Source organism: Rhinopithecus roxellana, chromosome 17 (genome assembly GCF_007565055.1).
Source record: "Rhinopithecus roxellana isolate Shanxi Qingling chromosome 17, ASM756505v1, whole genome shotgun sequence".
NCBI lineage: Eukaryota > Metazoa > Chordata > Mammalia > Primates > Cercopithecidae > Rhinopithecus > Rhinopithecus roxellana.
Window position 1 is genome coordinate 67,657,553 of NC_044565.1, and position 13,916 is coordinate 67,671,468.

General features: G+C 39.0%; 1 protein-coding gene across 4 annotated transcripts in view; it reads right to left on the reverse strand.

Moving 5' to 3' along the window:
* ASXL2 (ASXL transcriptional regulator 2) overlaps positions 1–13,916 on the reverse strand; it is a 162,833-nt gene that overhangs the window by 15,150 nt on the left and 133,767 nt on the right. For all 4 annotated transcript variants that reach the window (XM_010383018.2, XM_030921037.1, XM_030921039.1 and 1 more), the window contains 4 exons: positions 10,734–10,897; positions 7,558–7,654; positions 4,999–5,104; positions 861–1,578 (listed from right to left, as the gene is read on the reverse strand). In XM_010383018.2, the coding sequence (XP_010381320.2) occupies positions 861–1,578; positions 4,999–5,104; positions 7,558–7,654; positions 10,734–10,897 (1,085 nt within the window). The remainder of the gene's footprint in view (positions 1–860; positions 1,579–4,998; positions 5,105–7,557; positions 7,655–10,733; positions 10,898–13,916) is intronic.

Sequence of the window (13,916 nt, forward strand, 5' to 3'; positions counted from 1 at the left end):
TTAGTGTCCCTCAAGTAACCAGTAGTGACAGAGGATAGCCACACATATTTCCTTTAATAGGAGGGAGCTAAACGTAGTTCCTGATTCACAGAACATCAAGTCAGTTATGGTAGCAAGAAAAGGGCCAAAGTAAACTAAAAAATCTTCGTACTCTTGGTACAGAGATAGGATCCTTTGATTATACCAATAGTCTCCTCATGCTTAGTCTCACATTTCTTATTTTGTCATATCAGACAATAATTTCCATGACGGTTATAAGATTTCCATAACTGTCTTAAACTCAATAATGGTGGTTATTGTTAATACTTCTGCTTATAAAGGGGCCACACTGTCTGGGGGCATGCATCACAGACTCCCTGTAAAGGAACTGAAGGAAGCCCAAGATTCTTCCACCCTGGCATTGTGATTGTGTCAACTCTTCTCTGCAATATCTGCGCAAATCCTGGCCCAAAAAATCTAAGAGGTCCTGAGGAGACAGTAGGATAGCTGGCTGTCAATGTTCTACAGAGGCTGAGAATTATAACTAACTTTTTGGAAGTCCATTTAAATTCTATTTGGTCTAACTCTTAAGATTCTGAGATCAGTTGCCTCTGAGCTCGAGTAGTGAGAATGGGGCTGGTTTACATTAGATGCCCAGGTACCTTCCTTATGCAAACACCAGTAAAGACCTGTATGTAGGACTGCAGTTCTAAATGCCTGTCTATCATTTTATTTGTGTAAGGCCATAGTTACATACTTACCAAATATATCCAACTGCTTCTGCATTAAGAACTACCACAAATTACTTGAAATTTAGTAGATATGACCAAAAACATAGGGTTCACACCATCTCTCCTTTTCAATTCTCTCCATTCTCTTACCTTGAGAGGTGGTACTTTTCGCACCTGGACTCTGTCCCCTCTACTGAGAAAGGGCTGTGGTGAGACCTGAAATGGCTGCTGGTGCTGGCGATTCTCAGTGACACGTGGCCTCTTCTCCCAGCTCACAGGGGCCTCTTCTTGGGTAAGGGAAGACTTCCTCTTGAGGCTTTCTGGGCTCTGATCAACAAGAGTTGTTAGAGGTTCTTTCATAGTGGTCTCTTGCGGACCTGCTTCTGCTGTGGGCTTCGTTATTGGTTTTTCAATCCCAGGACTCTTGGGTTTGCTTGGCGATGTAACTAAAGATTCTTGGCTTTCACTTTTGTTATAATTAGAAGCTGTGGTGAGATGATTCTTCCCAGATTCCTGTTCAGCAAAGGCGACTGGCTTCTGCTCCAAGAGATCCTCATCCTTTGGGCACTTGATGGGAAGAATGCTGCTAAACTCATGTGTGTTGAGAGCTGAGGAAAGCAGGGGCTCTGTAGATGTGGAGAAGTTCGGCTGCACTTCACCTTGGCTTTCACACTCTTCTCTTCTGCCTGGTGATGACATCTGCAATGCTTCTTCTTTACATTCTGACTGGGGGACTACTGGAACTATTCTGATAAGAGAGGCCTCTGACACAGGCATGGATTTTGGTTGTTCAGCTGGGGTTTTCTTTACTTTGGGATCGCTGGGAGAAGCTGTCAATTTCTTAGAATCTTCAAGGCTCAGGCCAGAACTAAAAAGGGGAAAAAAGAAATATTCTAGTTGAGAAATAGCCTACGTTGTTGAAAGCATTCATTAATACAGATAATGGGGCCGGGCGCGGTGGCTCATGCCTGTAATCCCAGCACTCTGGGAGGCCGAGGCAAGTGGATCACGAGGTCAGGAGATTGAGACCCTCCTGGCTAATACGATGAAACCCCGTCTCTACTAAAAATTCAAAAAATCAGCCAGGCGTGGTGGTGGGCACCTGTAGTCCCAGCTACTCGGGAGGTTGAGGCAGGAGAATGGTGTGAACCCAGGAGGCGGAGGTTGCAGTGAGCTAAGATCGTGCCACTGCACTCCAGCCTGAGCGACAGAGAGAGACTCTGTCTCAAAAAAAAAAAAAAAAAAAAAAAAAAAAAAAAAAAAAAAAAACTAGAGATAATGGAAGATGACAATGCCTAGGAAAACCCCTGAGACAGCAGGTATTCTTCATGTATTATCTTCACTATCATTAGTAGTGAAAGCTCTGGAGTCAAAGTGCCTGGATTCAAATTCTGGCTCTGATACCTACCATCCCTGTGATATTAAGTAGATGACCAGCCTTCTTTACTTCAGTTTCTTCAACTGTTCACTAGGTTTAATTACTTCATAGTGTTGCTATGATAATTAAGTTAATCCATATAAAGTACTTACCTAACACATAACGAAAGCTCAGTAATGGTAGTTATTATTATTACTTCTGCTTATAAAGGGGCCACATTGTTTGGAGGCATGCATCATAGACTACCTGTAAGGGAACTGAAGGAAGCCCAAGACTCTTCCACCCTGGGATTGTGATCAACTCTTCTCTGCAGTATCTGTGCAAACCCCGGCCCAAAAAATCTAAGAGGACCTGAGGAGACAGCTGGCTATCAATGTTCTATAGAGGCTGAGAATTATAGCTGAGTTTTTGGAAAGCCCATTTAAATCCCACTTGGTTTAGCTCTAAAATTCTGAGATCGAGTGTCTCTAAGATATTCTGAGGGTACAGTTTCAATGAGATTCCCATAATGTGGCTTGGCTAAAAGCTACGCTAATCTGTAAAGGTCATTAGTAACTCTTTTTAATGTTTTAGAATATTGTACAACATATAAAATCAATGAGCCTTCTTTGGTGACTTTGAAGAGTCAGTACTGTGCTTCTGAGATGGAATGACTCGGGACAAAACTGGGCAATAATCAAAAACAGTCTTTCTATAAATGCTGACAGAAATTAACAGTTGACAATAGAAAGACCCATGAACTGTTGTAATGCTCTATCTGCTTAAGAAGGAGAGATGGGCCAGGCGCAGTGACTCATGCCTATAATCCCAGCACTTTGGGAGGTGGGCAGATTGCTTGAACACAGGAGTTTCAGACCAGCCTGTGCAACAGGGCAAAACCCCACCTCTACAAAAAATACAGTAATTAGCTGGGTGTAGTGGCATGTACCTGTAGTCCCAGCTATCAGGAGGCTGAGGTGGAAGGACTGCCTAAGCCCAGGAGGTTAAGGCTACAGTAAACCATGATTGTACCACTGCACTCCAGCCTGGGGGACAGAGTGAGACCCTGTCTTTAAAAAAAAAAAAGAAAAGAAAGAAAGAAAGAAAAAGAGAAAAAAAAAAGGAGGGAATGAACAAATATTTGTAGAATTACTGCTACCTGCAATAATAGTCTAAATGTACAAAACATCACTTCTATAGCTCAATGCTCATACCAAAAATGTAGAAAAATCAACTTATAGAACTCTTTTTTGAGACAGGGTCTCGCTTCGTCGCCCAGGCTGGAGTGTAATGGCGCAATCTTGGCCACTGCAACCTCCACCTCCCAGGTTTAAGCGATTCTCCCACCTGAGCCTGGGTCTACAGGCACGCACCACTATACCCAGCTAATTTTTTGGTATTTTTTGTAGAGATGCATTTTGCCATGTTGCCCAAGTTGGTCTTGAATTCCTGGGCTCAAGTGATCCACCCACCTCAGCCTCCCAAAGCACTGGGATAGAGGTGTGAGCCACCCCACCCGGCCACAGTTTATGGAACTCTTAATCTAATGACTGTGAAGAAGACGGATAAATACTACTTGGAGACAAGGAAAAGGAGCACTTAGTTTTCAAGCTGTGGTTACAGGTCTCCTTAAGAGCTGCCACTGGTGTGCAGAAGGAAGGAAGGGAGACTAACAAGTAGGAGTCCAGGTGTTCAATCCTATTTCAAACAAAACATCTCCTTTACCATCTATTTAAATGTCCTATTACAATTTCATTGTTGGACCTTTTGTTGAGGGGAAAAAACTGATTTAGGCTACAGCCTCTTTTAAACAGAATTTATATCTTTATTCAGCTATGTACATCTCCCAGAGTGCCTTTTACAGAGGACAGGCTGTTTAATTACAGGTTGGTTCTAATAGTCCACATTAAAGAATTCCTAAGATTCCTTAGTGATTCTGGATAGCTACATTTTGGGATAATTAACTACTATAAAAAGTGGACAGAACCTCAGCATTCTGACCAGGAGTGGTGGCTCACAGCTGTAATCCCAGCACTTTGGGAGGCTGAGGAGGGCAGATCACCTGAGGTCAGGAGTTCTAGACCAGCCTGGCCAACATGGTAAAACCCCAACTCCACTAAAAATACAAAATTTTCCAGGTGTGGTGGTACATGTCTGTAATCCCAGATACTGGGGAGGCTGAGGCAGGAGAATTGCTTGAACCCGGGAGGCGGAGGTTGCAGTGAGTCTGAGATTGCACCACTGTACTCCAGCCTGGGCGACAAGAGTGAAACTGTCTCAAATAAAAAACAAAAAGCGAACTTCAGTATTTTTCTATCTTATAAAGTAACCAGAAGAAAAGCCAATCTTTTCAAAGAAAGGGACTCCTAATTCAAGGTTTTTTTTTTTTTTTTTAATGTTTCTTTTTTTTTTTTTTGAGACAGAATTTTGTTCTTTTTGCCCAGGCTGGAGTGCAATGGCACAATCCTGGCTCATGGCAACCTCCGCCTCCCAGGTTCAAGTAATTCTCCACGCCCAACTAATTTTGTATTGTTTTAGTAGAGACGGGGTTTCACCATGTTGCTCAGGCTGGTCTCAAACTCCAGCCCTCAGGTGATCAGCCCGCCTCGGCCTCCCAAAGTGCTGGGATTATAGGAGTGAGCTACTGCGCCCGGCTAAAAAATTTATTTTTAAAGAAGCCATGTCACCTACAATGACAGTTTTAAGGGTAAAGGATTATGAATAATCTAATTCTGTGAATCCGTGATTCATAATAAGAAAAAATTTCTTCCTAAAGAAGAATCAGTGAGACAAAAAACAAAAACAAAAACAAAAACAAAAAAACAGAAGGAAACTGGGGCCTAGATCTTCTCTGAGGGTAATGAGATAAAGCACTACATGACATATATACAGGAATTAACATTTGGTTTATAGAACCTGTCTTAATATTACCTCTGCCCATAGTAGCTTTCAAAGAATTGTTCTTTCCATGGCTCCACTTTTTTCTCCTTCTCAATCTCTTGTCGAATTCTCACCTGCATCTCAGGTGTAAACTCACCTGCAATGTACCCAAAAAAGGATATTCAATAGAAAAATGCTATTTGCAACATGTAACTATTTATAAATCATGAAAGACTCATGCAGGAATTAGAATACTATCACGTGAAAGTAACAGCAACTCCCCAAACCTCCTCACTGTGAAGGAGGACCTAAATGCCATTAGGTGAAATAAAAATATGTTTGCACACCACTCCATGTAGCTTTCAGTACTCAGCTGAGGCTGACACAGCCTTTTCTCTGGGCTTCCCTGTGGTACCTTCCTCACGCTCCAAACATCACATTCCATACAGATTTATCTCTTACATAGAACTTGCAATTTATTTTCCACTAAAAGAAAAAGTGATGTTCTTTCAATAAACTATGCCACTGGGCATTTTTACTATTTTAAAGTTCAGTTTCTCCAAGGCAACTTAATTTTAGGCTTTTTATGTCTAACTGCATAAAGAAAAGCTATGGTCCTACTTAAAAGCATTTGAGATTCCAGTAAAAAGGTAGGGAGTTATTCTGGAGTTGTCGGTTTTCTAATTGTTCCAGAAATTGTACCAGGCTAATGCTCTAGCAAGAAGATACTCAACATGCCAAAGACCCAGCAGCTCTGAATATGCCATTTATTTGCATATACTACCAACCACCTCAATCTTTCCCACTCCATCAGCAGAGAACAGTGAATGTGCTTGGTAGGCCATCTTCAAACTTGTGGCTCAGATAGGCTGCTCCCTTTTATACTCTAATACCCAGGACATCAAGGAATAAGAGGTAGAAATGGCAGAATTTGAAGTTTAAGACCTCCTGGGGGTGAGAAGAAGGAGAGGAAAAGTGTTAGAGGACCGTGGACATCACAGTCATGGGCAAAGGATTGGGAAAAGAGGGATTTGGCTGTCAGAATCCAACCCAGAACTCCTGCTGTTGAGTCTACTGTGTATCTGAAAATGAGGAATAAAATGTACTGAACCCTGTTCACATATATACAGTGTTCCAAGTTGCTGTTCATAAAATATGATCACATGACTATAGGTACAGCAGTCACTTGTTTGCATGTTTAAAAAAAAAGTTAACACTGATAATAATAATCGCAGTATCACTGCTGACAGTGCCTACTTGCAAAAAAGTGGGGACTGAGGAAGTAAATCCTTTACCAATTTATTGTTAGTTAAAGAAAGTTACCGGTAGAAATGGTATGTTTTAATCTTTCCAAAAAAATTGGGGGTCTCTGCCCCAAAAAAATCTGTAGGAAAAAGAAAGGTCCAAAGTAATCAGAGCAAGAGATCCCTTCTACATAGAATTTCTTCTAAAAGAAGAGGATGGGAAAAGTCAACAATTTCAAAAACAATCTAGATTATATATTGGCTCTTCATTTGACTTCATTGTTAGGGAGCTGGCAGAAAGCAAACGATGAATAGCATTCCTAATGTGTTCCTTACAAATGTATATATTTTAAAGTCTCTCACACTTGTTTAAGGCTATTCTTTGGTATACAACTTTTCAAGTGCTATTTTTTATTCCATGTATACTGAAAACAGATATAATAAAAATAATTCAGCCAGTGGTTTTACTTACGTCTGCGTATTAGAATCGTTTGGGAAAACTTTGAAACAAACCAACAAACAAAACCAATAAAGCTCTGACACTAACCCAGAGCAATAAAAACAAAATCATTGACAGTGGCATCTGCACATCAGTATTTTTTAAAATACCACAGGTGTTTTTCAGCTGTAGAGGTGAAGAACTGCTAGTACTGACAGATACTACATGCAGTGCCCACACACAATCAGTCATTAGAAGCATGGCACACATGGCAGACCAGTGATCATAGTCAGTAATTTTTGGTCATGATCCATACTTACTACAATGTTCTGACTGCCAATTAACTGTCCATTTCAAAAGGCTGAATTTTATATTATATGAAATATAAAATATGATATATATGAAATATATGATATATATGATTGTATGAAATATAATATATGAAATATACCTTAATGAAGTGATCTTTTAAAAAGCTCTCACTGATTGCTTTTATTGTTAGTTTTATTGAAGCTAGGCAGTAATAAACAGGTTATCTCACTGCTTACCAAACTGGGATGCAGAGCACCATAAAGTGACTAGTTCTACACTCTTATTAGGGAGCCTAATAAAATTTCAGTTCCTAGGCATTAATGTAGAATTGCTGAATCAGAATCTTTAGGAGCAGGGCACAAAAATCTGTATTTTTTAATTTCTTGGAAGCTTTATATCATTAAAGAAACATATTGCTGGACTCCATCTAGTGTTAACCTGGTAACATAAGCACTAGATAAAAGTCTAACATGTTTCACACAGGATAGTTGATTCTATCCTATCGTAACATCCTGTTGTCCTTTACCTTCCAAAACTGCTTAAATTACCTGATGAGGAAGAGAGGTGTTCTGGGTGCACACACCACCTGGGAGACATATTAGGTAGAGCACTTACCTTCTGAGAGTCTTTCCTTCCAGCCTTGGGCTGCTGAAGTGAAGAATTCATTGTTAAGGGCTGAGCCATTTAACTTCATTAAACCATCTGGACCAACCTGGGTCAAAGAATAAGCCAAGGAAAGCTTACAAAGAAAGTGAAAGGTATCATGTGGTATTTGACTTTCCTTTCATTTTAGAAAAGAATGTATATATATTTAATTTTATAGAAATATGAATATCTCATCCTATGTGCTTATTCAGGACAACTCTGTTATTTAATGTAATATCACTTTGTTCTAAAACATTGCTTTCCTATTCACCTCTCCTCACTCCTCTCTCCATTCACACCCATTCCCTAATAATTAAAAATCTACTCACAGAACCACACATAAAGTGCTGGAACAACTGGCTATCCAACCAGTAGAAAATAAAGCTGAATCCCAGATTCAAATAATGTAAAAAAAAAAAAAAAAAAAAAAAGGATGGATTAAAAATCGAAATGTAAATTTTAAGTCAAAAACAAGTTTTTTGAAGAAAATTAAGAAAACGATTTGGACATCCTCGAGACTGAGGAACTCTTCTTAACCCAACTTTACTTTCCAAACCTATGTGGGTCAACATCATTTCCCCCGGTTCTACAGCAGAAATTGGTAAACTTTCTGTAAAGGGCTAGACCACAAATACTTTAACTGTGCAGGCCATATGGCTTGATTTCAGTCACTCAACTCTGCCACGGTAGCACAAAAGTAGTTATGGACAATATGAAAACTAATAGGAGTGGCTTTAAGCCAATAAAACTTCATTAATCAGGCAGTCAGCTGGAAATTGCCTAGTGGGCTGTAGTTTGCTGACTGCTGATTCATACTCCAGAGAACTGGTATAAGGGTAATGCTGTTCCTATAAAAGCAGTTTATCCAGTCTCTACTTGAGCATTACAGTGATAAGCAAGTTACTCCACTACAAGATAATATATTCTGCAGTTTAATCCTCCAACTGTGAAAAAGTTATTTTAACCCCAAATCTGCTTTCTGTATAACAAAAGTTTACCTCTTCCATATCATGGGACTTCAAATATATTGAAAGAGAGGTGTTTTGATCCAAACCTATGTTTTTCTCTGGTCTAAATATTTTTCTACTGCTCATTGCTGTATACTCCACACAGTGAAGTATGGCTTCAAACTTTTCATTCTTTAAACACTCTAAATTTCATCTGATAGTAGTTTGTATTTCACTTAATCGAAATTCCATATTCTCTACACATAGGGACAATGTTAATCAGATTACTGTAGGCTCCAATCATGTTAACAAATGAAAAACTAGCCAAGTAACCTCCTATTAAGAATACCCGGGCTGGGCGCGGTGGCTTACGTCTGTAATCCCAGCACTCTGGGAGGCCGAGGCAGGCGGATCACGAGGTCAGGAGATCGAGACCATCCTGGCTAACACGGTGAAACCCCATCTCTACTAAAAATACAAAAAAAAAAAAAAAAAAACAAAACTAGCCGGGTGTGGTGGCACACGCCTGTAATCCCAGCCACTCAGGAGGCTGAGGCAGGAGAATTGCTTGAATCCGGGAGGCGGAGGTTGCCGTGAGCAGAGATCGAGCCAATGCACTCCAGCCTGGGGGACAGAGCGAGACTCCGTCTCAAAAAAAAAAAAAAAAAAAAGATGAGCGCAATCTCCAAGAGGTTCTCTTAAAACTGCTGAAACTTCAGTCTCCTAACTTGTTCTAACCAAGAACTGGCATCCTCAAGCTATAATTTCTACAAGAGTTATGGTAGGGAGACCAGTCACCAAGAAGAACCGGGTTCACTTCTTTGCCCCCACCTCTATAAGAATACCTCATTTATTTGGGCTCTCTGGACAATGGACTCTGAACTCCTTTGATATGTTCTGATTCATAACACTATGAAATTGTTATCAATGATGTCTAGTAGAAAGATGATTTTCAGAATTAGAAAGATTTAGTTTTAACTCAATAAGTCAATTAGCTAATAATGAATTCTGTAGCTTACTTATTCTGTTATCCTCTTACTATGAACAAGAGTGTAACTAGTTCTTTTACTGTGTAAACTAAGGAAAACATCTCCCTCTCATCATTTTAATAAACATTCTTAAAAGTTGGAGGTTAGGGAGACCTATCATATTACTTGGAACACAGTTGAGATTTTTTAAAATCTCACAAGTGAAGAAAGCTTAAAAAATCGTAATTCTTCTATCTTCCTTTTCCAGAGGGAGGAAAAAGAAGATCAGAAGAGGGAGTGACTTGGTACACTGTTTTCCTTGATGAAAGCCAAAGTCTCAGACCTTTACTTTATTTCTGACCAAGGTAAATCACTAAAGTTCTCTGGTCCCTGCCTGGACGCTTGCCAGACGTTTGGCATTTCTTTTTGCTACTTTTTTTAAAAGTATAACTTGTATTGGGTTTTAAGTTCTCTATTATGGAAGTAATAAATATTTCTCTTAGAAAAATGTAAAAAAAGAATGCAAACCGCGAACATTCTCAAGTCCACCACTGTTCATACCATGTTGCATTGTCTTTCCAGCTGTATTTATTTATCTGGACCTACGTTTTTGGCTTATTCCTGACATTTCCCACTCCACTGAGGCACTGGCCCACATCCTGTTGATACTGGACCAAGACAACTCTTTCTCCTGAAGTTTACGTTTTTTTTTTTTTTTTTCTTGAGATGAAGTTTCACTCTGTCACTCAGGCTGGTGTCCAGTGGCACCATCTTGGCTCACTGCAATCTCTGCCTCCCAGGTTCAAGTGAGTCTCCTGCCTCCACCTCCCGAGTAGCTGGGATTACAGGCACCTGCCACCACACCCGGCTAATTTTTGTATTTTTAGTAGAGACAGGGTTTTGCCCTGTTGGCCAGGCTGGTCTTGAACTCCGGATCACAGGTGATCCACCCTCCTTGGCTGCCCAAAGTGCTGGGACTACAGGTGTGAGCCACCATGACCGGGCTCCTCCTGAACTTCATTCTATGGATGCCTAAATCCTAATACAGTCAAAATAATTCTGTAATCTTGAAATTCTGGCAGGAGAATTTTTCTTTTTTTCCTAAGCCTTAAAAAGCTCGCCTATTAAGAAACTTATGTAAAAATATTCTTACTTCTCAGTACCATTAATACCACTTTACAAGTATATATAAACAGCTATTTTTAAAATCTTAAGGAGTTCAATGACGCACCTGTCGATCTACCTCTGGGAGTAGTAGAAGCAGTCGCTGTTGGCAATCTCCAGGAAGGACTGAAAATGTGTGCTTGTTGATCAGTGCTCGCAGATTTGTATTAACCAGAATGGAGTCCGGTGTCTCAACGTCAATGTCGGCACATTTAGTTCTTTTCATTTGTCCTACAAAAATGGAAAAGGATTGTTTGGGCCTCCTTCACAAGTCCTGTTTCTATATAAACTGTAGCTTTCTGTGCAGTATAAAAAATCCACAATTGTAAGCATTTAAATATCACACTGTGAAGAAGGTAACACTTAAGATCTTAGGATTTTCTTCTAAGACTAACAAAACAAGTATTGTTCATTTATAGAGGATAAAAGAATACAATGTATCTATCTTCTTTGCATAAATAGAACAAAGTCTGTAAAAATGGGTCTTCTACCATACTAAAACTGCATTTTATGTTTGACACTAGATTATTTCCCCCAAAAAACTGAGAAAGTTTATGATAAATGATAGGAAGAATGTCTAAGAAAGAAAATCCAAATCTACAAATCATACTGACATCCTTTGCCTCTTTTCATGACTTTTTTTTTCACTGATTTTAATTTGCATTGGCTAAAAATGTTATGATTTAATAGCTTAGCAGTTTTAGAAAATCCGTCCACAACCAGAAGGTTACAATCTTTCAAAAAACTGAGTACACAAAGGATTAAAATGTAAATAAGAATTTATATATATATACAAAAGACCAACTTGGAAAAAATATTTGGAAGCCATGACAAAAGGCTGCTATTCTTCATATGAAAATAACAATTACAGCTGGGCGTGGTGGCTCAAGCCTGTAATCCCAGCACTTTGGGAGGCCGAGATGGGCAGATCACGAGGTCAGGAGATCGAGACCATCCTGGCTAACATGATGAAACCCCGTCTCTACTAAAAAAAAAAATACAAAAAACTAGCCAGGCGAGGTGGCGGGGGCCTGTAGTCCCAGCTACTCGGGAGGCTGAGGCAGGAGAATGGCGTGAACCCAGGAGGCGGAGCTTGCAGTGAGCTGAGATTCGGCCACTGCACTCCAGCCTGGGCGACAGAGCAAGACTCTGTCTCAAAAGAAAATAGCAATTACAAATCAATAAGAAAAAGACAAATACCACCAAGAGAAAAATGAGCAAAGAAAATTAAAAGGTAATTCAGTCCACTAACCTTAAGTAGATGCTAAGATATTAATATTTTTTTAAATGCAAATTAAACCAATGAACATAAAATATTATTTGTCTATGAAATGGCAAAATATTGCAATATGGTAATGGGAATATGCAGGCGAAAAAAGCAAAAAGCACTTTCAAATACTGCTGATGGGGCTGAATCAGCATGATCTTATAAAATAAAATCTAACAATATCTAGCAAAATGTTAATCTACATAATACTCTGGGACCCATACAATCATACACCCTCTGCCTCCTGGGGGAAGCACAAACAAAAGAAAGGATTTCCCTCAGGTTAATCCCATTGGATTCCTACAAATTAAAATCTAGCATTACTATTTCAGAAGGATTACCCAAAAAAATGAGAAGTTATGATACTACAAGAGAGAATCATTAGAAACTAGAAATAACAGATGCAGACCTAGAAGTACTGAAGCTATCAGATATATAGAATACAGAATTGCTATGTACAAAATGTTTAAGGAAATAAAGAATGTAATTACAAAAATAAGGACAAAACAATTAAGAATACATAGACTTTAAAAAATGGGACATCTAGAAATGTAGAATAAAAATTGATGAAATTGATTAAACAGTAGTTTCACAATATTAAAGAGGGTCTACACTATATAGCCAAACAATTTACCCTCAATTTACCCAATTTATACTCTCAGAATGTAAGAGAAGATAAAATATTTTTAGAGGTTTAGCAAAAACATAAATGACAGAATGAGAAGGTCTAACAAATACCTGACTGAAGATCAAGAATGAGAAAATGAAGAGAATGGAAAAAAGGCAATATTCCAAGAACTGACAGTTGTACGTTTATAGCAACTGATGAAAACCACAAACCTAAAGCTCTAGAAGTGGAACATATTCCAAAGAGGATAGAAAGAAATCCATGCAGAGACCCAGCATAGCAAAAGTGTTTATCAAAGACAAAGAGAATAGCTTGAAAGCATCCACGAGGATGGGAACAATCACATAAAAAGGAATGAAAGAACAGCAGTAAACTTCTTAACACAATGGAATTTAGAATAAGGTAACAATATCTGCAAAATGCTGAGAGAAAATAATCACTAACCTACAAATGCATGTCCACCAAACTATCCTTCAAAAATGAACATGAAAGAAGGACATTTATAAACCAAAACTGAAGGCATTCACTACTCAGAAACCTGATACAAATACAGTTCTTATTGTACTTCAGGAAAGAAAATCATTGCAGAATGGGTTGAAATACAATAGAGAAAGGTAAACATGTAGATAAATATATGTACACATTGTTTATATAAAATAATAGTATTCTAGTGTCTGATGTGTGAGGTTAAAAACAAAATACAAAAAAAGACATTATATAAAAGATAAGCGCTGAACTGTTGTATTTCCACTGTTCTGGAGGAAAATCAAGATGGTTACTTTTAAGAATTAAAGACATAGGCCGGGCGCGGTGGCTCAAGCCTGTAATCCCAGCACTTTGGGAGGCTGAGACGGGAGGATCACGAGGTCAGGAGATTGAGACCATCCTGGCTAACACGGTGAAACCCCGTCTCTGCTAAAAACTACAAAAAACTAGCTGGGCAAGGTGGCGGCGCTTGTAGTCCTAGCTACTCAGGAGGCTGAGGCAGGAGAATGGCGTGAACCCGGGAGGCGGAGCTTGCAGGGAGCTGAGATCCGGCCACAGCACTCCAGCCTGGGTGACAGAGCGAAACTCCGTCTCAAAAAAAAAAAATAAAAAGAATTAAAGACATATCACATTTAACTAAAAAATATTTAGAACTATGATATATCAATTTTTCAAAATGTGTGGTACCATTTAAGGAATCACTAACCACTAAAAGAGAAATCGAGTGCATACCAAACTCAGTAAAGAGAAAAAAAAGGCTACAAGAGAATCAATATGAATATACCAAAAAAAAAAAAAAAAAATTAGTAAAGCCAAAACCTTTTCAGAAATGTAAAAGAAGAGTAAGAAAGAGACTGGGAGCAGTGGCC